General features: G+C 40.0%; 1 protein-coding gene and 1 non-coding gene across 4 annotated transcripts; both read right to left on the reverse strand.

Annotated features, from left to right (window-relative positions):
• Positions 1-620: 620 nt before the first annotated feature.
• On the reverse strand, positions 621-23,880 carry Lztfl1 (leucine zipper transcription factor like 1). Of its 3 annotated transcripts, none has more exons than XM_005082285.4 (10): positions 23,755-23,880; positions 19,992-20,116; positions 17,788-17,982; positions 16,385-16,445; positions 14,667-14,738; positions 13,262-13,327; positions 13,099-13,176; positions 2,997-3,173; positions 1,732-1,835; positions 621-1,071 (listed from the first exon to the last, which is right to left on the reverse strand). In XM_005082285.4, exons 1-10 carry the CDS (start codon positions 23,755-23,757, stop codon positions 1,053-1,055), a joined length of 900 nt encoding a protein of 299 aa, XP_005082342.1. In that variant the 5' UTR covers positions 23,758-23,880; the 3' UTR covers positions 621-1,052. The 3 variants fall into 3 exon arrangements, with proteins under 3 accessions (XP_005082342.1, XP_012977614.1, XP_012977615.1); XM_013122160.3 differs by lacking the exon at positions 23,755-23,880 and adding an exon at positions 23,421-23,443; XM_013122161.3 differs by lacking the exon at positions 23,755-23,880 and adding an exon at positions 23,325-23,344.
• LOC121137701 lies at positions 19,173-19,337 on the reverse strand. Its single transcript, XR_005875012.1, has one exon. It is a non-coding gene; the product is annotated as a U1 spliceosomal RNA (small nuclear RNA).
• Positions 23,881-24,415: the final 535 nt, after the last annotated feature.

Below are 24,415 nucleotides of genomic sequence, written 5' to 3' on the forward strand. Positions count from 1 at the left end.
AACTGGGAAAACTTCTTCCAAGTTAACATGTGAAGGGTAAATGCTTTCTTTCTGAGATTTAACTGCCTTGCCATCTTTATTCATTTGAGTACCACATCACTGCTCTTTACACTGCAGGTGTATGTCCTGTTTCTAATACTTTATGTATGATCAGCCAAGGAAAAGCACACCAATAGAAATATTAAAATCTCTTGAAAACACCATTTCTCTACACATATACAAACCACAACCCAAAGTCCAGCCTGGAACCTAGTCACTGACTTTCTGTTGAGTCAAAGTTTGAAAAAGTTCTAATTTACATATGAGCTAAAAGGACATTCTGGAAATAAGTCTAAAGACTGCATGTACTCTGAGTCCATCTGCTTTATACACTGTGAAAACATAGGATGAATATGACTTCTCCATCCATAACACAAACCCGTGACAAGTCAGGATGCAAAAAAATGCATCTCCTTTGATAAGCAGCACTCATGATAGATGCAAAGTTAACTAAGTCTTCATGGGTCACTGCAGTTTACTTTCCCTTAATTGATTAAAAATGTTGACTATAGTAGACAGCAGACATATTTTCCATGAGTTTATACATTTTGATGACCAAATAGAGCAAATTAATTAGGATCTTATTATTAAAAATAAGAGGTTTATTTGTAAATCTTAGTAACTTTACTATTTATCTTTACATTCAAGAACTGTACAGTGTTGATGATACCAGCTTATCTAACATTAAAAGGTTCGCTTTTCTTACTAATGCAAAAGGATGGCTCTTCTTCCCACTCTAAACTCTTTCTACCATGAAGAAATCTCACTGTACTTGCACAGAGACTCTGGAGCACTTGACAGACAGGTGTTTGGTACAACAAAAAAGAATATTACATTTTTTTCTCTTCTCAATCAGAGAACTGAAGATAAGAATGCTAATTCTAGGATTACATGCAAAGCCTAAACATTAGAAAAAGGAGAGAATATGACAAAATGCTTCAAAATACATGCCTGAGGTGGATGGAGATAACTTATATGTTCATGTGTAGCAGGTTCTAGACAAAACCTTCAGTTTAATCTTCAGATTCATATCTAGAGATAAAATTAAGAAATTAAGTCATGATCTTTTTGTTCCTGTTGCTGTCATAAGTGAAATACCTCCAGTAACTAGCCAAGGAATACCATTACTGCTCACTTTCTATCCCTGTTGTAGCAGAAGTCAGTTATACTCAAGACTAGTGTTATGTTGGTGACTTGGAGTCTATGTCTTCAACCTGCATTTGTCATTTAGATGCATGATAGATTAGTATGACAATCCTCAGATCATCATGAACAGCTGACATGACTATGAGTTAAGGATTAACCAACCCCCTCCCATTACAAATCTGATCTTGAATTCACTTTACAGATATCTTCCCTGAAAACTCTGACAAAGGCAAAATGCTAGCTTCAGCTGGGTTTCTATGCAAAGCCATTGTTGACAAAAATGACCCAACATCAAAGGACATTAGTACCTAGAGAACATCACAGAGAATAAATACCTAGTGCTCCCTTGCTAGCTGCTATTTCTGTGCCATTACCTGCTAATGGATCTGCTGCTAAGGGCAACTGAGTACAGGGTGGTGAGGGGAAATATCTAGCTGAGCCTAAAAGCAACCCTGTGAACTAACAATGGGCCTACTAAGAGCTTGAATCATTGTTACCAGCAGGTAAGTGGGGAGAGGAACCCCAAGGAAGGATTAGTCAGCTTACTTTGCCAGTCTTTTCCGTAGATCTTTGATTTGGTCATTCTTTTTGGTGAGAATCTCTTTCATGTTTCGATAAGCTGCTGTTTGTTGAAATTTCTTCTCTAACTCCTGCTTTGTGATATGTTAAGGAAAGAATAACAAATGTGATAAAAATGCACACTGTTTGCTAATTTTCTTAAAAACATACTTGCATAAAATTAAAACCATCTGAACTTTAAAAATATTTTAAATGAGAAGCTAATAAAATAGTACTATTTTCCAAGGTAATACCGTGTTAGCAAGTAACAAGTACACTATGCTCTAACATGGGAATCTGTATGACACACAAACTAACTTTCATGAAAAATTATATATTTTTCTAAATCCTCAAGTTCTAAAAACCCAAGGAGGAGGGTTTTTAATCTGAATGTCTTAAAAATATTCATTTTTTTAATTCATGTGTATGACACTATGAGTTTATGTAAACTACATTCATGTAAGGACAGAATTACAGGCAGTTGTAAGCCATCTGATGTGGGTGCTGGAAGTCAAACCCAAATCCTCTCAGAGAGCCTTAACCACTAAGCCTTATTTCTAGCCCTTAATTTGAGGATTTTTAATTTTAGTTCCCAGGACTGTAGCACAGCTGGCAGAACATTTGCCTAGCATGCAAGAGTCCTAGATTCCATTCCTAGCACTCATAATCCTTTTTAAAAAATACATATGATTGAAAAATATTAGATTTACTTTTTTATTTTATGTATATGAGTGTTTCATGTGCAAATATGTATGTATACCACAAATGCCTGGTGCCCATGGAAGTTAGAGGAGGGCTCTGGGTCCCCTGGAACTGGAGTTACAGAGGACTATGAGCCACATGTGGGTGTTGGGACTAAACTTGGGTCCTCTGTAAAAACAGTATATGCTTTTAACTGCTGAGCCATCTTTCAAGCCCCACACTTACTTTTAAACTGTCTAAACCCTAAAGTAAAGAATTCACTCTCTATGTATTTCCCACATAAAACACTTTGAAAAAAGTCTCAAAAAAAAAAAAGAAAAAAGAAAAAAGGCCATCCAGGTCTCTGTCAGGCTGTAGGAACAACCAGCAGAGAGCAATGCAATAATGTAGAGTGGCAGCAGCTCTTCAAAACACACATTGACTACAACTCAGAATAAAAATGATCTGGCCCTGCAACTGGCTCCCATTTATCTACTCACATTTGCTCCTCTCTACTGTATGCATTAGATAATCAGACATGAAGAGGTGCAGCCCTTCATGTGTCTCCTGACCTTTTCAGCCATGCTCAGCTGCTCCTGTACTCTGAGGAGGTCATGTTTGGCTGCTGCTAGGTTCTCCTCCAAAGACTTTTGGTTTTCTGTCTTGTCATTAAGCGTTTTCTGAAATTCATCCTTAAGAGCTGCAACTGTGTTTTCCAAGTCATTCAAGTCATGGGTCTTTATAAAATCCTATGAAAAATAAATACTTGAGTGAAATTTCCCTTGACATTCCAAATAAGAGCTGTTGTAAAATAGTGATCCAATATCCAAGGAGACAAAGAGTATTGCCGTGTTGTGTGTGCACACAGCTTTTCTCACCCGTTTGGGTAAGTGCCATTCACAGCAGGGTTGTCAGCAGGCTCAATCCAGCCTCAGCCTTGGTATACACACAACAGATATTCAGTAGTCACTGCTTTCCAAATATAGAAAATAGGAATTCCCGAAATGCTAGAATTTCAGTCAAAAATGAACAAGAGAGAAGTGAGATCTTAATCTGACAAAGCTGTGTGTACCTGGGTTGGAATGTCAAATCATTTGGAGGAGGGTGTGGGGGACAGTTTCTTATAAATGAAGCTGGCCAAAAACTTGCTTTGTAACTAAAGATGACCCCAAACACCTACCCTCTCGTTTCACCTCCCAAGTGCTGGGATTATAGGCATGCACCAACATGCCTGGTTTACATGGTACCAGAGATCAAATACAGGGCTTTGTGCTCGCTAAGCAAGAATTTAGTTAACTGAGCTATATTCTAGCCCATTGACAAATCATTCTGAAAAGCCAAATTAAAAAGCAAACAAAACAACACTTCTTTTTTGTCTCCATTCCAAGCTCTCTAAAATTATTCTTTGTTCTGTAGCAGCCTGCTTGTATGTGTCTTCCGCTACACCTACATTTCTTGGGATTCTGCCTTTTGGTGTAGACCCAGTCTTTCTAGTTCTTTCATACTGTCCTTTTCAGCCTTTCTTCCTAGTCCATCTCCATTACTTTGTGTTACTCTCTGCCTACTCCACTTGCCTAGGACCCAGAGTGAGCAACAGCAAACAAAAAATGCAACACCCACCCAACAAAGACACACTAGATATTTACACCAAGAAACACTTCAAACACCTTAACTCCAGATGCCTAGATCTCAGCACAAAAACACAAACATGAACAGCCAATACAATATGTCTACTCCAGAAGCCAGGAACCCTGTGGTAATCAGACCCGAGAAATGCAATCTAGCTGAAGCACAACAAAAAGGTTCCAGGGCCTTAATGAGGATACAAACAAATGTCTTAATGAAGATGGTGAAAACACAAACAACTGAATGAAATAATGAAAGTAGAAATAAAACCACTAAAGAAAACCCAAACTAAAAACCTCAGAAATAAGCTCCACTTACAAAACACGGAAGAGAGACTTTCTTGAAGACTAGATAGAAGAAATGGATAGCTCAAAGAAAATGTTAAATCTTTAAAAAAAATCCATGCACAAAAATATACAGGAAATATGGGACACTATGAAAAGACCAAATCTGCAATAATAGGTATAGAGTAAAAGAAGAAACTCAGGCTGAATAGATGGCTCAGCAGTTAAGAACACTGACTGCTCTTAGCCGGGTGGTGGTGGCGCACGCCTTTAATCCCAGCACTCGGCAGGCAGACACAGGCGGATCTCTGTGAGTTCAAGGCCAGGCTGGACCGACAGCCTCCAAAACAATACAGAGAAACCCTGTCTCATAAAACAAACAAACAAACAAACAAACAAACAAACAAAAAAGAACACTGACTGCTCTTGTAGAGGCCCTGGGTCCCAGAACCCTCATAGCTGCTCACACAAGGGCATTCCAGTTCATAAAAAAACAAAACAAAGCAAAAAAAACCCCACAATTACAGCCAAAATACATATTAGTGATAGTGGATGACTTCAATACCTCACTTAGTCCACTCTTGCCCAAAAATAAACAGAGAAATTCTGGAGTTAAATTATATCACAAATAAAATGTACCTAGTAGACATCTACTGAAACACAAAAGAATATACTTTCTTCTCATGGACTTTTTTCAAAATTGATGACATATTCAGACACAAAACAAGTCTCAACAGATATAAGAAAATTAAAATAACACCCTGCATCCTATCTGACCACCATGGATTAAAGCTGAATATCAACAACAGCAGAAACAGCAGAAAGTATACAAACTCACGGAAACTGCACAACTCATTACTGAATGAAAATATGTCAAGACAGAAAACAAGAAGGAAAGTAAAAACTTTAAAATTGAATGAAATGAAAACATAACATACTCAAACCTATGGAATACAATTAAGGCAGTTCTACTGGCAAGTTCATAGTACTAAATGCCTACATCAAAAAAAAAAAAAACAAAACACAAAAACTGGAAATATCTCATATTAGTAACGTATTGAAACATTTAAACAACAAAAATAATACTAAAAGAATTATTGATGGCAAGAAATAAAGTCAGAGCTAAAATCAAGGAATAGAAACAAAACAAAGCATTATAATAAAAAGAGTTGGTTCTTTGAGAAACTCACAAAAACTGACAAATCCTTAGCCAAATTAACTAAAAGACAAGAGAGAAAATTCCAAATTAATAAAATTTGAGGTGAAAGTGGTAACATTACAACTGATACCAAGGAAATTCAGAGAATCATAAGGACATACTTTAAAAATCAGTATTCCACCAAACCTAAAATAGGTGGATGAATTTCTTGACATACACAATCTACCAATGTTAAATCAAAATCAAATATGCAATTTAAATAGACCCATTACCCCTAGTGAAACGAAGCTGGGCGGTGGTGAGACTCATCTTTAATCCCAGCACTCTGGAGGTAGAGGCAGGCAGATCTTGGTGAGTTCTAGGCCAGCCTGGTTTACAGAGCTAATTCCAAGACAGCCAGGGCTACACAGAGGAACTCTGTGTGGTGTGGTGTGGTGTGGTGTGGTGTGGTGTGGTGTGGTGTGGTGTGGTGTTTGTGTGTGTGTGTGTGTGTGTGTGTGTGTGTGTGTGTGTGTGTGTGTGTGTGTGTGTTCCCAACCAAAACAGCCAGGGTCAGACAGATTCAGTACAAAAACCAGACTTTCAAAGAAGAATTAATGCACTATTCCTCAAACTAATCTGCAAAAATAGAAACTAAGGAACATTTCCTAATTCTTTTCGGAAAGCTGCTATTACTGTGATACCACCCCCCCCAAAAAAGAAAATTATAGATCAATATCACTTATGAACATAGCTGCAAAAGTTCTCAGTAAAATATTTGTAAACTCAATCCATAAACATATCAAAGGTTATCCACCATGATCACATTGGCTTCATTCCAGAGATACAGGGATGGTTTAACTTTTGTAAATCAAGAAATATAATCTACCACATAAACAGACTGAATGATTAAAAAAACCACATGATCATCTCATTAGATGAAGAAAAAGACCTTTGACAAAATCCAACACCCCTTCATGATAAAAGTCTTAAGCAAAACTAGGCATACAAGGAACATATCTCAACATAATAAAAACATTTTACAGCAAGCCCACAGCCAACACCAACCTAAATGGAGAGAAACTAAAAGTATTTCCATTAAAATCAGGAACAAGGCAAAGATGTCCACTCTTTCAAATATACCTATTCAAAAATATAGAACTTAAGCCTTAGCTAGAACATAAGACAACTGAGGAAGAGCAAAGGGATATAAATAGGGAGGGAAGAACTAAAAAATATATTTATTTGCAGATGATATGATTTCCTATATAAATAACCTTAAACTTCACGAGGAAAATTTTACAGCTAATAAACTTTTTTTTTCTTGCAAAGTAGCAGGATACAAAATTAGCACAAAATCCAGTAGCCTTTCTTATAAACAAATGATAACCAACCAAGAAAGAAATCAGGGAAACAGTACCTTTTACAACAGTCTCATAAAATATCTTGAGATAACTCTGCCCCCGCAAGTGAAAAAAACAAACACACTTTAAGACATTGAATAAAAATATTGATTGAATAAGCAGACACCAGAAGATGGAAAGATGTCCTATAGTCATGGATTGCTAGGACTAACAGTGAAAATGGCCACTCTACCAAAGCAATCTACAGATTCAGTGCAATCCCCATTAAAATTCCATCATAGTTCTTTACAGAAAATGCAAAAAGAATCTTAAAATTTCTTATGGAAACACACATACACACACACACACACAGGCACGATAGCTAAAACAATCTTGAATAACAAAAGAATTGCTAGAGGTATCACCATCTCAGATTCCAAGTTTTATTAGAGCTATAATAATAAAAATAGCATGGAGTGGCAACATATTCCTCGGTGGAATCAAATTGAAGACCCAGACATAAGTTCATACATCTATGGACCCCTGATTTTCTGGTGTGTCAAAAATACACAACAGAAAAAAAAATACAGCCTCATCAACAAATGGTGCTGGTCATGCAGGGTAAAAGGGCCAGCCAAAGAAACCCATTTTGGCCCTGACCAACTCAAACACAAAACCAACCAATCACTGAGCAGGAGACCAACCAATCCCTGAGCACCCTGAGCAGGAGACCAACCAATTCCTGAGTACCCTGTCTCTGAACCCACAGCTAGTGAAAGAAACACACCCAGAATCTGAAACTTGAGCCAGTGAAGAAAATACTTTATCCTTGAACCCAGAACCAAAGAAAAACACCCTGACTTTGAAACCAGTGCCAAAGAAACACACTCTGTCTCTGGAATCAAAGCCACTGAAAGAAACACAGTTTGAACCTGACAGGACACCTTTCTGTCCAGGGCTGAGCTGTCTTGTTGTAGCACCACCTCCAGAGAAGCGGCCCTAGACAGCCTGGCTTCCCTGTAGGCAGGACTCCTTTGCAGCTCCAGAGCTGTAACACTCACTCACATTTTGGTGACAAAACCTGGCACTAACATTTGCTTACAGGTCAAACTGGATGGCTGCATGTAGAAGAATGCAAATAGAACTATATTTATCACCCTGCACAAAACTCAACCCAAACGGATCAAGGGACTCAACATAAGGGCAGATACACTGAATCTGACAGAAGAGTAAGCAGGGAATAGGCTTGGACTCACTGGCACAAGAGACTTTCTGAACAGGACACTGATTGCACAGGCACTAAGACCAACAATCAACAAATGGGACCTCATAAAACTGAAAAGCTTCTATACAGCAAAGAACACCATCATTTGTGCAAAATGACAGGCTACAGAATGGGAAAAAGTTTTTTATTAATTATGCACCAATAGAGAATTAGTATACAAAATATATAAAGAACTAAAAACAAAAACAACTAAACTGCAAGAAAACAACTAATGCATTTAAAAGAAATGAGGCACATAACTAAGAAAGTTCTCAAAAGATGAAACACAAGTAACTGAGGAACATGTAAAAAATGTCCAACATGCTTAGCCATCAGAGAAATACAAATCAAAATTACTTGCAGATTTCATCTTACCAGTTAGAATGGCCAAAACCAATAAAACAAATGACAGCACATGATGGCAAAGATGTGGAAACACTTATTTATTGCTGGGGGGAGTATGAATTTGTACAGGCAAAATGGAAATCAGTGTGTTGGTTCTTCAGGAAGTCAGAAATAGATCTACCTCAAGATCTAGTTATACCACTCTTGGTTGTGATATATTACTTATGATTTATTAAAGTTTGCCTGAGGGTACAGAAAGTAAAGCTAGCCACAAGTCATAGAGCCAGGCAATGCTGATACATAACTTTAATCCCAGCAGCCATACTACCTAGATAGAGATCAGGTAGTAATGGCACACACCTTTAATCCCAGGAGGCAGGGACAAGCAATTGGATCTCTGTTAGTTCAAGGCCACACCGAGCTACACGGAACTGATCCAGTCCTAAAGAGAAACAGCTCACACCAAGGTGATCTCAGCACTTGGGACCATACATTTTATTCCCAGGATTTGAGAAGTATAAAAGGAAGAGGCAGCAGTCTGGGATTGCAGTCTGAGAATTGGTGAAGACAGGACTGCAGTCTGAATTTTAGTGGAGAGATTTATTCTCCAGCCACAGTGAGGAGAGGATAGCCCTTTCAGTCTGAGGTAAAGGTAAGAGTTAGTGGCCGGCTGCTTTGATTTTTCTGATCTTCATCTTGAAGTCTGAACCCCAATATCTGTTACAACTCTTAGGCATATACCCAAGGTAGTCTTCATGCTACTACAAAAATACTTGCTTTTCAATGCTCATTGTTGCTCTATTCATAATAGCCAGAAACAGGAAAAAGCCTACATATCTATCAGTCGATGAATGGATAAGGAAATATGGTACATGTACATAATGGATTATTATTCAGCTATAAGAAAAATTATGAAATGAAGCAGGTAAATGGGTGAAACTAGAAAGAAAACACCCAGAATAAAGTAATCTAGACCCCAAAAGACAAACACTGTATGTTTTTTCTCCTATGTGGATGTTAGCTTTTAAACTGTTGGTATTGGTGCTACAGTAAGAATAATCAGAGGTTAGATACCTAGTATAGGACTATAAGGGAAGTGAGCATCTCCCAAAGAAGGGAAGTAGAATATAGTATTATGGAGAGAAAAAGGGAAACTGGGGTAGGAGGATTAAACAGGGAGAGATGTGGGAGAGAAGAGTAAAGGAGGGAACACTAACACTAAAGGCCATTTAAAAACATATGGAAAACTACCACTGTAGAAGCTTTCTGAAATATATATATATACATAAAAGGAATCTAAAGGGAGTCAGCAAATAATAGGGGAGATAGTGCGCCAACTAGACTTTAGCATACTTTTTTGTTGGCCATCAGCTCACAAATAACAACATGGAAGACTTATTAATTACAAAAGCTAGGCCTTTACTTTAGGCTTGCCACATCTAGCTCTTACAACTTAAATTAACCCATTTATATTAATCTACATTTGGCCATGTGGCATTAACTCTCTTCTATCTTGCCACTCCTGTTTCCTCTCCATGTCTTGCTGGACACCCTGCCTTTCTTCCCAGAGTCCTCTGTGTCCCCAGAAGTCCTGCCTAACCTCTTAATGCCTAGCCATTTATTGACCATTCAGTTCTTTATTACACCAGTCACAGAAATACATCTTCACACAATGTACAAATATCCCACAACACTAGACATCTTATGCTACCAAGTAAAACCTCAGTGCCAGGAATAAGTTACATCTTGTTCAGTTGTCAGCTAAAGCGGCCCCTTGGAAACCCAAGCACAATAGGCTATTGCTCAAGCTCTTAATTACTCTCCAGAATCTAACGGCAGGGCCCTATTGATGACGACAACACTTACTTAAGACATTGAACATGGAGAAGTTGGGATGGTGCCTAACTAGAAGCTTCTCCTCTACTGACTAACACTCATAGTATTGAAAGGTACTTTGCACCCTACTGGAGGAGAAAAATAATCATCAGTATGACCAGGTATAAACCCTGTGACCTATAACAGTGACCTGGATGCAAGACATATAGGAGCAATAGTCACATAATTGTTGATTACAGGAATAATCAACCACTTCTTGATTAGACATAAGGTCTACTCCATGAGATGGAACCTAACCAGACCCTGCTAAAGTGGCTAAGAACCCATGACTAGCTAGATCACAGGCCTAGGGAAAACTGACTAGTATTAGTCTGCTAAAGGAACATAGCATAGATCTGCTATACCTATAGATCAGTGCTTTGCTCAGCCCACATCAGAGAAGGAAGCTTCTTGCAGTAGATGGGAATTAACACGGAGACCCACAATTGGGCAACGTGCGAAGAGAGAGACTTTGGACCCCTCTGTCCTAAATGTTTTCATCAAAACCCTCCCCTCACAGCTCAGAGAGCTATGTGGAAGAGTAGGAAGACAAACTGTATAAGCCAGAAGGGAGGAATGACTCCAAGGAAAGTGTCTTCCAGACACAACAGACTTGTCACACATATCAATTCACAGAGATTGTGGCATCATATATAAGACCTGTATAGGTTCAAGCCAGGCAGAGTCCCAGCACTGAGAGGAGGAAGTGGACATGGGGTCTGACCTAGAACCAAGGAGGGCAAAGGGGAAATCAATTTTCTCTAATGGAGCCCCCCCTCATTCTCACTCACTTCAGAGCAGGCCCAATGTGGACTTTTTGTTTCATTTTGGCTTTTTTTTTTTTTGCTCTTATTGTTCTTTTGCTTTTTTTACTTGATTTTCCTTTTTGTGTTTTGTGGGAGTTTTGTTTTGTTTTGTTTTTTGCTGTGTATGTTTCTTTTTGTTTTGAAAGAGAGACAAAGACGAGTGAGTGGGGTGGAGTTAGGAGGAATTGGGGGAAGAGAAACAATCAAAATATATTGTCTGGATTATTTTTCAATTAAAAACAAAAAAAAATTTGGATAAGGAGGAGAACATAGTAAAGATTTTGAATTCTTCAAATTGATATATAGGTGGGCTAGCCAGGGCTACACATAGCAAGTTCCAAGACAAGCTGGAAACAGTGAGATTTTTCTTTCAAAAGAACAAATAGCCAGGTGTTGGTGGCACTCGGGAGGCAGAGGCAGGCGGATCTCTGTGTGTTCGAGGACAGCCTGGTCTACAGAGCGAGTTCCAGGACAGCCTCCAAAACAATACAGAGAAACCCTATCTCAAAACAAAACAAAACAAAACAAAAAAGAACAAATAGGTGCAAAAATTAGTCACATTAATAAAAGATTATTATTAAAAAACATTACTAATGATTACTGATTATAAAGGTCCCTAAATTCACAAGGTTTTATGTTTTTTCTGTTAATTCACTTCTGCAGAATTTGACAACTGTAGCACCAATCTTACATCTGAATCTTGCTTTCCACTGCATAAAACTTTTGATAGAAAAAAGGATCTTCATTGATGCGACAGAAAATGACCTACAATTACCTGATATGAGGATGAGGCAGTGCCCTCAATAAAATGAAACAATACTTGAATTTTAAAATATTTTGTCTTTAAGACCTTTCAACTAGTAAAAGCATGTATCCATTTTGCTTTTGAGTCAAATAGTGAACATGTCTCAAATGGTTTTTAAATAAATTTATCACCCAAAAATATTTGTAAATGCTTAACTTTTAAAAAGTTATAAAGGTGTTCTGGAACATTCTCTCCTCTCTCTCTCTCTCTCTCTCTCTCTCTCTCTCTCTCTCTCTCTCTCTCTCTCTCTCACACACACACACACACACTTTTCCTTATCCATATAAGAAATATCATGTCAATAAGTAGAAGTAGGAATGAAATCAGACTGGCCATGCTTGATGATTGTAAAGGTGAGTAATGGGTTCATTGGGGTTCATATATACTACTCTGCATTTTTGCATGTTTGAATTTTTTCATAGAAGTCCCATACAGCTCAGTATGGGAGTGCTGGCCTAGCATGTATAGGCTCTACGCACAATACTCATTCCATAAAATGAAAAAAATTATGTTAGAAATGAAAAAAGGAAAACACACAGAGGCAGATTTGAAGACTGTTTAGCAGACATTACAATGACAGCCATAGAAAAGACTATTCTACACTGAAAACTCACATGGCCTTGCTCATATGAAATAACACTTAGTGGGAGAACACAGGAGAGCAATAGTGTACTAGTGCAGGAGAGTAATGGTGTACTAGTGGACTCCCAGCAGGCAGAGCAGTGCTCAGTTATGATTCTCAGGGAGGCTTGCAGAGCATCACTCTGGATGGTGCTGTATCCCACAGCATGCTGGGTACAAATGAAGCCTGTAACCAATAAATTCCTCTCACTGTAATCTCATCCATGGAAAACTCAAGTAACATTCAGAATAATAAAACTCAAATGTAAATTTTCCTCTGCTTCCTTTCCCCCCCCTCAATTCCAATTGGGTATAGGAGGGACAGGAGAAAAGAAATTAGTAATAATAAATTTTAAAACATCTTGCTTGTCATTGAAATCTCTAGTGTATACTAGTCCTGTGAGCTGTCAATCAGTATCTGACCCAGGACATATCAATGCAAGACAGCAACAGCATTCAGCAGAGAGAATGGCAGGGTACACATAGCATGAGGAACAGTGATTATGACTAAAGTTTTTAATTTTCTTTTTTTAGAAGATGTGGGAAAAATAGATAAAATTGTTTTACCTGTTGATTTCCTTGATTAAGTCGTAAATTCTGAAGTGTTCTTTCCAATTTTGACTTCTCATCCAAAGCATTTGTAGCCTATAGTCAAATGTAACAGGACACACTCAACTTTTACTCTCTAGGTTAATTCTTCAATAATTGTATTGAAGGATTTCTCAGTTACCTGTATTTCAATGGTCTTCAGCCTTGACTTTAATTTCTCATTCTCTTGTTGAAGTCTTAAAATTTCCTTTGTGAGTAAATTCAAATATTATTTTAATGATTTATTTTTATTTTATGTCCATGAGTGTTTTGCTTACATGTATGTATATACACAATGTGTGTGCCAGTGTAGATCAGATGAGGGCATCAGATACCCTGGAAATGGAGTTACAGATGGCTGAGTTACCATGTAGGTGTTTGGAACTGAGCTTGGGTTCTTCACAAGAGGAGAAAGTGCTCCTAACTACTGGGCCCTTTCTCCAGGCCCCAAATTTTATTATTTTAACCAAAATATGTTTAGCACTTGAAATGACCCCTGCTTGTTTCACTTAAAAAATAATCAAAATTATGTGATGGCTCAAAAATCCAAATGCCTTGGTCAGGAGTAAAATGCTATTCTCACAAAGTCTGTGCCAACCCCAGAGCTGTGAGTCAAGGTTAGCTCTAAGACACACAGTTGCTCTTCTCTCAGAAACACCTTTTCTCCTGTTGTTTTCAGCATTCTCCTCTCTCCCCTCGCTTTCTGATTCTGCAACTTGGGCCTGCTCTTGGCTGCCCTGTTGCCACTTAACCCTGAAAACATACTACCTTCATCAATTTAGTACCAAGTATTCCAGCTTCTGCATAGCTCTGAGGGGAGGCCAAACACCTTTATATTCTCATGCAGTTTTGAAATGAGATGCACCCACCTGACCAGTCTGAGTTTGCATTTTACTCCAATGTATGTGTTGGACTGCTCAGAGAACCATACACTGTTATTCTAAGTCATGACAACTTCTGTCTGTATCTGGCCAGTAGCCATTCTGCTCCCTTACAACAAGTCCCTTTCAACTTAACCTGTCTTCATCTTTAAGATCCAGCTTGGAGGCCACCTCATTCAAACTCCTCCCATCCACACAGAGCTATGCCACCCACAGAACCCTTTAGTTCTCTCATCTCTGCTTCTGGAAATGTTAGTTCCTACTTCCCAATGAAATGACAACAGTTTTGAGAGTGTACGAGGTACTGTATTGCTTTTTTAAGTATAACAAAGTCTGACATGTGTAATGCCAAGAATATGGGAGTTGAGAAATTTTTATTTTTATGCTGATGACTTGTAAAAGCATTTAAAAAACATTTTTGTGAATCAAAAATTTCAAATGCATACCAGAAAAACATAGTCCAAAATTCCATGCCCTACACTTTACTGTCAAAAGATCTATCAGTCACTTCAGACTCTACAAAGTAAGCATGCCCTCTTCTGGTTACTGGGTTCCATCCAATAAAACTGCCAGGCTGTTTCCTTCACCCTAGCACTGCTCAGGGAGTTGGGGTGGAAGGGGGCAGAACCAAGGTTTTCCCATTTCTTAAGATGATGAGATTATTACCTTGTTTAGCAGTTCTGTTGTTCCACCTTCATTAATTGGAACAAGTTTAGGCTTTGTGATATCTATGATGGACTGTAACAAAAAGAAGAAACCAATCTAAAATTACCATAGAGTAAAGCAAGAATCATTAAACATTTGCACTTTCTAAGTGGAAGACAATCTATAAACAATCCACCAGGACTTCAGCTCCACAGATATGATTCTTGTTGGGTTCATTCTGTTATGTCTAGTGCTGATGATGTGCCATATGAAGCCCGATATATGACAGAGATAAAAATGAAACTCAGCCAGGTGTTGTGATATATGCCTTTAATCCCAGCACTCAAGATGCAGAACAGGAGGATCTCTGTGAGTCTGAGGCCAGCCTGGTCTATAGAGTGAGTTCCAGGACAGCCAGGGCTGTTACACAGAGGAACCCTGTCTTAAAAAAAAAAACAAAAACAGCCGGGCGGTGGTGGCGCACGCCTTTAATCCCACTCGGGAGCACTCGGGAGGCAGAGGCAGGCGGATCTCTGTGAGTTCGAGGCCAGGCTGGACCGAGAGCCTCCAAAACAATACAGAGAAACCCTGTCTCGTAAAACCAAAAAAAAAAAAAAAAAAAAAACCACACACAAAAAACAAAAAACAAAAAAAACAGAAACAAATAACACCCACCAAAGAAACCCAACCTCCCTGTACCTTTTTATTAATAAAGATAGAAAGGAGGAAGACAAGGTGCTCATAACCAGACTTGATAAAAATATCTAGTCTCTAGGGCTGAAATTTTTAATCTGGGGTAGCTGAAAATAACTTCTGCATGAACCTTATACCATGAGGTTGTAATGGCTGAGGAACTATAGATGAATAATAACTTAGCGCAAATATTTGGGTATCTTTGTAGCCCTCTGACCCAAAAAATTCTTAGAATACATTCCAGAGAGTTACTAGAAAATGATTCCTGTGTGTCTATACATGGATTCATCTCAGTAGTGTCTAGCTATCTAGGAGGGACTATTTATGACTTATGGTATATTTAATAAGTGATACCACAGCATATAATAGTTTAGAAAGACAACCAGGCTGTTTGTACCTGCTGTCTTGGATAACCTGCCTATAGTACACAGTTAACAAGCAGAGTCAGGATATAACTAACTACAGGTCTGACCACCATAAGGTATATGTGCATCAGTTGAATGAAGAGTTCATAAGGACTGGGATTCTGACTGGATTTGCAGGGGTGGGGTGGGGCGGGGACACGTCAGTTTTTCAGTTACTTCTAAACTTTTCATCTTTGGTTTGCAAATGTGAGTAGCAACTGAAAACTGAATTGAATGCTTTTCCTTTAAGGGCCTCACTTTCACCTCCACTAGTTGTATCTTGAGGATTTTAGAGACCAGTTATTAAGAAATATGGGAAGCTAAGGAAATGCCTCAATGGATTTAAGTTTGGATTCTCTGTACCATGGAGACCTACCTGTAATCTCTGAGCTCAGTAGGCAGAGACAAGAGGTTCCTAGGGAAAGCTGACTAGCTGATAAATTGGTGAACTTTAAGTTTAGTAAAAGTCTGCTTCAGTAAATAAAGTAGAAAGCAACCAAAGAAGGCACTACAACAGTGTCTGCTCTCCATATGCAAGCACAAACAAGTGCACATGCAGCTGTACACATGTGCATCCATGTATACACAAACATGCATAATCACATGCAAAAATAAATACAGATTAGAAATAATAAACATTACCTTTTTGTTTGAAGATGTAAATTCTGCCTTCTCAAATTCAGCAACTTGTTCTAATAATTCTCTGGAGAATAAAAGCAATTTTAAGAGAATATTCATTGATAAACTTCTAGCACACAAAAGAATTAAAAGAAATCACAAGAACCAACCTATCACATACTCATAAGAGCAAAAGATTGTATAAAACTGGTATTTAATCACAAATGTTTGGGAAGCTCACACCCTTGTAAACAAATTTGAATCATCTATGGCTCTTAGTACTTTGTACTTGGGTTAGTATATGATGTATGCAGTAAGACATAAACAGCAATGTCAATACACACATGAATGACAATCATATTTCTCTGTATTTCTGAGGTGCAGCATGATTTCTTTATTACATTATATTCACTGCTACCTAAGAAAGGAGTCTGATTCATAATAGAGTTGCCATGGATATGAAATTAGTCCACAGCATCTACTGAGCAAGAATACAGACATATTCCATAAAAATACAGATGGTGTGAACAAGCCCCTGATGATCTACCACGACAGATATGCTGGCTATAGTCTTGCTTAGAGATCATTCCTCTATCTTCTTCAAACATTAGCATTCAGCATTTTCTCACCAGCCATTGACATTTGCAGAAGCCAAATGAGTTTCCATCCTTGCTTGGGGACTGTCCTTAGCATTTGTTCATCATTTTCCACTTGAGGAGAGATTGTTTCGAGAGCAATATTCAGGGCTTGGCAGTGAGTCCTTCTTGAATTCTGGCATATTTCTTTTTTTGAGACAGGGTCTTTCTCTACAGCCTTAGAAGTCTTGAACTCAGAGACTGCCTGCCTCTGCCTCTCAAGTGTGGGAATTAAAGGTGTGAACCATGGTGTCCAACTAGCATGCTATTTCTCAGGAAAAGCTTCAACTTCGTTGATCTTACTAGAGGTTTTGAATTTATGAGCTTTTCAATATTGTGAACTATAAAAGGCTTTGAAGTTTTACATTTCCTAAGGTAAGTGTATGACTTCAAATGCAGTTATCTAGAAATAAATTTGCAGTGCTATAGTCTGAATAAATGGAAATGATACTCCAGTACATTTTCAACAGTTACAATCTTTATTTCTTAGCAGATATGTGTATCAAGACTACTGTAATACTAATTATACTACCAAAGATGCTGTGAGGAATTATTATTTTAAATAGATTGAAAACCAGATTCATGTAGCTCAAATGCTTTTTTAGTACCTAAGAACGGTGGAAACAGAGTATCTTTAAGATGACTCAAGGAATCATCTAGTGACTGTGTTTTACTACCATCCTACCCACATTGTCTCACACTCCAGCCCAAGGAAAGCACTAGAAAAGTTATTTGCTAACTTTGAAGATCATGCTTGGGTCTCTAAATATCAGCTACATGTACAAATTTTACCTGTTTTCAAGTTCAGAGATGTCTGTCTGTAGCTTTAGGTACCACTTCTCAGCTTGTGAGAACAGCTGCCGCAGGAGTAACACATTGGTGAGGGCTGTATTGATGAGCTCAGACTCCACCTCACTGTGTACCACAGCTTGCAACCCATTCAGGACTTCCATGACCTCATCCATGGTGAAAGTCTCCTCTACCAACCTGAAAACAGTGCGACTCCAATGGCTAGCTAATCACAGAAGCAACTTACAAAATACAACAAAGTCTAGAAACCCACATGATGACATTTAAAGAATCAAAGATTACAGGAAAAACTCTGGGAGAGATTTATTAAAATGATTAGATTGTGGATAATTATTCAAATGTGTTCATTTAAAAATATAACTACATGCTGAGAAACAGCCCTAAACATTCATCTAGTCTTTTGACTTTTCAATGATATTTTCTACTTTAGACTTCTCTAAGTTAGTCTTATCACATTTAGAAACTTAAAGTCACCTAGACCATATAGCATCTCCATTTTCTGTCACTTCTCTAGCATTTTGGTAATAGTGTGAATCATTTAAACATTAGCAAATGTCTATAAGACATAAACTACAGTTGTATAATAATTTTCTTAGCAGTTCAGAGACACAAAAAATAAAATAAAATCTAATGTCTTAAGGTACCACTATGATACACAAAAATTAGTGCCTATCAATAGCAGCATTGAAAACTACTCTCATTGGAGATACCTGGGTTGGAAAGGAACTTCAGGGGATGAGCCTTCATGTTCAGTCCCCTAAATGAACACAAGCTGCAGGGTGGAAGAGACTTGCCTGTGGTTCCACTGTGGGTGACTAAGCCCAACTATTTCAGCAACATGACCAAGAGTTGAAGCCCTTAACACACCCTGTGCACACCTCCTACTCTCAATGACATTGCCATAGTAACAGAACTGTCTTGTCTCTCCCAGCGTTGTCCCTTCAGAATCTCATCCTCAGACTCTTGGCTCACTTTTGTCTTTTTCCTCTCTTCCAAACAGACAAAAATCAGTCAAGAGTCAGTTACATTTAGTCTTAGCAAAATTATGCTCAAATTAATAGCAAACACTTTTAGTAGTATATTACACCAAATAGTATTTAATGTGTAATTCTTTACCATCGTGTAACTAGAATATAGCCATTTTAACAAACATAATTTTATACTCTATTTAAATATTAGTGTTTTCTATATTCTTTAATAGACTATATATAAATAAATGCATAGTACAAAATATTTATTTATTTTATGGCCATTTCAGAAATGTTTGGAAATTCTATCTTAATCCCAAACCAAAATTCACTTTATGGTTTGTTAATGAAACTAAACAACTCAAATAACAATCCATATCCCCACCCTCTCTCCCTGGCCAGGGGAGAGCTCAAACACAGCCCCCCCACTACCACAAATTATGCAGTCGAGTTTCCTGCATTTGGGGAAATTGTAGGGGTCAGCATATCCAGAGTACAATGGATAAGCCTTGCCCTGGGAAAACCACCTTCACCATCATGGTATCTCCCCTGCCAAATAAGTATTCAAATAACAATTTTTAAAATCAAAGACTCCAGAGACAAACTAATTTGATTCTTTTTTTTTTTTTTTTTTTTTTTTTTTGGTTTTTCGAGACAGGGTTTCTCTGTATTGTTTTGGAGGCTGTTCTGGAACTCGCTCTGTAGACCAGGCTGGCCTCGAGCTCACAGAGATCTGCCTGCCTCTGCCTCCCGAGTGCTGGGACTAAAGGCGTGCGCCACCAACGCCTGGCACTAATTTGATTCTTACATGCTGAAGTATGATAAGAAAATATTGTCTTAGTCGTAATTAAGACATTATGTTTCCATAAGAGCAGAATTTTTATCTGTATAGTAAAATCATTATAATTCAAAGCATCCAATAGTCAAAGACAAAGAGTTCCAGGCAGCTTGCATTTGTGCTGGGGAGCATAAAAGCCGTGGCAGTATAAAATGTGCCTGCAGTGTGTTCAGAACTAAGGCTTTAGTGAAGTCACCATGTGATAAAACACTGGCAAATGCTATCAACATTTCAGATTCGTTACGAATTTAATTATGAACTAATTTTTAGTGATCACATTTTCAGAAACATTTTACTACTGCCAAATTTCCCAGTTACACACAGTCATTCGGCTATATGTCCCACAGTTTTAAGAAGTAAGGCTTAAAGTCTCTTGATACCTGCTCTCCTTGAGGTCTTGAAAGCAAGAATCTACCGTTTTAAGTCTCAAGCCTCGTTTTGAACGAGCAAAACGCATGTAATTAATAACCTCATTTTGATGGTGCTCATTTAGGCCCAACTCTGCCTGAAAAAGAAGAGAATCTGTTAGTCTTGAGGATCAGACAAAAGAACTAATAATGAAAACAAGCAAGATACTTTGCCGGGCCAGTTTGTGGTGGTACACACCTTCAATCTCAGCACCTGGGAGGCAGAGGCAGATATCTGAGTTAGGGACAGGCTGATCTACATAGTAAGCTTCAGACCAGCCAGGGCTATACAAAAAGACCCTGTTTCAAAAAATTTTGAAAAAAGAAAAAGAAAGAAAGAACAATGATGACACTGTGTTGAGGGAACCGCTAGATGTATATGATGACACTGTGTTGCAGTAACTGCTATGCATATCTGGTTGCCTTCTCTTCCTCCTACTTACCTAACCTACCCAGCTAGAACTTCCTTGAAGTCAAACATAGTCACATGACTACTTCTCAGGAACAGAAGTAATCCAAAGAGGTATGGGGTATTTCAAAGGCTTAAGATATAGGGTATACCTTAAACCTCTGTCATCTCCAATTTTCTAGATGGTGTGACTAGGATGAGCCATGCTAGTCACTCTTATGATCCAGGGCTGAAAGAACAGAAAGATAAAGGCCTCGCTCGTTGCCTCATGGAGCCGCTAAACTAAATGAGAGACTGTAGCAGGCTTTCTTTTGAACCACAAGCCAGCTCTCAAATCATGATACGGCAACTTCATATTATCTTATGGTTGGTTGTCCTACTAGCTCGTACAACTTAATTTAGCCTGTTTCTCTTCCTCTGCGTTTTACCTCATGGCTTTTAACCTTACATTCTGTATGTCCTACTTTCTTGCTTTCTTCTATGTCCACCTGGCTGGCTGCTGGCTGACTGGCTCAGGCGTCTCTCTCTCTTTCTCCCTCGTTTTCTTCTCTCCTCTCAGGCCTAGATTCCTCTTCCTACTTAGTCTCTCTGCCTGCCAGCCCCGACTATCCCTCTATGGCCAATCAGGTACCTTAGGCAGGCAAAGTGAAACAATACAACACACCTTTGCACAGTTAAACAAATGTAGCATAAACAAGTGTAACACACCTTTACATAGTTAAAGCAATATCCCCCAACATAAATGTAACATCTTTACATAAAGCAACGTTCTCTAACAGAGATGACTGTTATATGAGAGGGAATTAAACATCTGCATTCTTTAATACACTGATTTTCAGATTTCTAACACAGAAATGTCATCTTACCAAATATAGCCTTAAAAATTATATTTGGAGCTGGGTGGTGGTGGTGCATGCTTTTAATCCCAGCACTGGGAGGCAGAGGTAGATGGATCTCTGTGAGTTCAGGCCAGCCTGGTCTACACAGACAAACCCTATCTCAAAAAACAAAAACAAACAAAAAAAATTATTTGGTTTGAAAATACCCACTAGTCTTTGTTATAAATCAAATGCTGCTTTAAAATAACCAAATTAAGAAGTTTCACAGGTAAATGCAGTTCTCGGCCCTGATCATAGAAGTTTCTTTGTGCAATGGATGGTGGTTAATGCAAACACTCACACACTGGTCAGAGAGTGCAGAGAATAAGTAGTCTTATCACACTGGGCTAACTCTATCACACCCCTCCTCCAAGACACAGAAACTACCTCTGAAGAGGAAGCAAAAAGACTAAGAGACAGATCAGTTGGATCATATCAAAACAGCGTCTTCACACCTATGGTTGCTTACACAAAGTCAGGCCAATCAACAACTTAGCATGGAGGCAGCAGGGATTCATTAAGACCTCACTCCTAGCTGATGACTTTTGGAGGGTGGAGTATCGGCTTCCTTTAAGAGTGTGGCCACAGTGGTTGACCATGCTCCAGCGGATGGCCACGTGTCCGTGAGTATACTAGGCAGCATATACTAGGTAGGTTTAAAAAGGACAGGAAGTGCAAGATGAAGCTGGGAGAGGAGTAAATATGATTTTAAATACAGCATATGCATGTATGAAATCTTTAAAGGATATATTTTTTTGAGACTGGATTTCTTTGTGTAGCTCTGGCTGTTTTGGAACTTGCTCTGGAGACCAAGCTGGCCTCGAACTCAGAGATCTACCTGCCTCTGACTCTGCCACCCAACCCTCCCCCACTTTTTAGAGACATGGTTTCTCTGTGTAACCGCCATAGATGTCCTGGAACTTGATCTGTAGACCAGGCTGGCCTCAAACTCTTAGAGATCCACCTGTCTCTGCCTCTGGAATACTGAAGATTAAAGCTGTGTGTCACCATCATCTGGTGATAAAAATATAAAAAACAAACAAAAACAGGAGAGTGGGCCTATTGCTAAGTGTTTTTTAATTTTATGGGCATTATTTGATGAGTCATTTTACCAACACTTATAAACTTCCAATTTACTAATAAATCGTCTAGGTCGGAGTCCCAAGTGTTAGTTGTCAAATTGACAGAAAAGACTAAGAACACAAGCAAGAACTGAAGGGGACTCTGGTCAGCTCAAGTGTGGTGAGCATGGCTCTGGCAGGCCTCGCCCCATTCCCCCTGCCTTGCTAAAAACCATTTGGCTACACACCTAAAGCTAGTCACCAAGGTCTATCTATTCCCTTATTTGACCACTTCCTCCTCATGAGGCTGACTACCAAGGTCCAAATATCAAAATGTTAAAGTTCAGCCATCAAGGGGCTGGAGAGACGGCTCAGAGGTTAAGAGCACTGGACTGCTCTTCCGGAGGTCCTGAGTTCAATTCCTAGCAACCACATGGAGGCTCACAGCCATCTAGGATGAACCTGGTGCCCTCTTCTGGTGTGCAGTAATGTATGCAGGCAGAACATTGTATTTATAACAAACAGATTTCTTAAAACGTCAAAAAGAAATAAAAATAAAAAAGAAGTCCACCAATCAAAAGCCCCTTCATCTAAGTAACATGCCCCATCAAAATACACCACCGCATCCTAGCCCATGCTAACAGCTCTCCCCTTCTTCTCTTCTGAAAAAATGACACCTGCGACGTCATTTGCTGCTGTTTTTCTGCCACGCTAACTTTTCGCCCCCCTCCCCGATTAATAGAGGATCTCTCTGTGCAAACAGGTGTTTGTGCCTAACCCGGGGTCCGGGAGGGAACCTGTGCTGTACTGGGATCTCCCTCAAGCACTTTTTTTTTAGGGGGGAGGGGGAAGAGTACCACTAGCATTCTTATCTCGTTCTTGAAGTCAAGAGAAGCAGGCCGAGTTCTAAGCTCAGAACTGGTTCTGTTCAGATGCACACAACCGGAGGAGGGCTTACCAGGGGTTCCGCTTGCCGGGAGACGTCGGCAGCCCCCTTGAGCAGCCCCGGCTTCACTTACACACCAGCAAGCCGGTGTGTTCTTCCCGGTCCTACCTGCTTCGAGCCAAGCCCGAACTCTTAGCCTGGAGGCACGAGCGCACACAGAGGGGAGCTGTCGGCTCTAACGTAACGTACGGCGCTTCGGGGATTCAGAGTCGGGCTCGGAAAGTCGGTTTGCATCCCGCTCTGGCGGCCGGAGCATCCCTCACCCCAGCGAAGGACGAAGCGGCCAGGCCGGGGCGCGGCTTCAGCGAGGATGACCTCACCGCGGCCGGGCCGGGTGACTCCAGCCCCCCTTTCCCCTCCCTTCCCCACCGAGGCCCGGCCGGCTCGGCCCCCGCTCGTCGTCCTCTCCCTCCGCCGGGCCTCTCCTGACGCGGATACTCACCATGGCGGTGGCCGGACCAGACGGGAAAGAGGGAGGCCCGCCCGGAGGAAAGCGGGTTGTTTAGAAGCCGCGGGTTGCCAATGGGAACGGAGGCACGTGGGCCCCGGGCTGTGCCCCGTCATTGGCCCTTCGCGTGTCACGTGACCGCGAGGGCCGTGCCACCGGCCGGCTCCCGCGCGTTCATTGGCTTCGAGACCCGGAAGCCCCACCTTTTCCTGCCACGCCAACTTGAGGGAGGCGGTGCCTGCCGTTGCCCGTGGTGACGGAGTGGGGGGCGGGGTCCGGGCGCGCGCGCGCGTGCGGTACCCGCGCGTGTGAGTCGCGACCCAAGTTGGGCTCGGCCAGTCGCGCTTGGGCGCCAGGATGCAGCGTGTCCCCCAGGCCTTGCGAACGCGGTGACCTGGGCTTCAGCGCGACTGCGTCAGGCTGACGAGCCAGTGCTGGCAGTGGTGCGCACCCTTCCTCCATGATGCATCGCATCAGGATGCTCGCCGAAGCATTGGTTTAAAACCGTGCAAACACGTAGATGTACAGACAGCAGTTTGTTAGACGGAGACGGACACTAGATTCGCCAGAAGGTTGTGGGGTAACGTCCTGATCTCTCCGGCGGAAATACTCAAACCTGTGAAGTCCCCGCTGGAGTCGTTAGAATCTGCAGGCT

This window comes from Mesocricetus auratus, unplaced genomic scaffold (genome assembly GCF_017639785.1).
Source record: "Mesocricetus auratus isolate SY011 unplaced genomic scaffold, BCM_Maur_2.0 Super-Scaffold_100691, whole genome shotgun sequence".
Taxonomy (NCBI): domain Eukaryota; kingdom Metazoa; phylum Chordata; class Mammalia; order Rodentia; family Cricetidae; genus Mesocricetus; species Mesocricetus auratus.

Coding starts and splice junctions, on each gene's coding strand:
- Lztfl1 (XM_005082285.4), bottom strand. Junction 14,739..16,384: donor TTACATCTTCAAACAAAAAG/GTAATGTTTATT, acceptor TTTTTGTTACAG/TCCATCATAGATATCACAAA. Junction 13,177..13,261: donor TGAAGACCATTGAAATACAG/GTAACTGAGAAA, acceptor ATTTGACTATAG/GCTACAAATGCTTTGGATGA.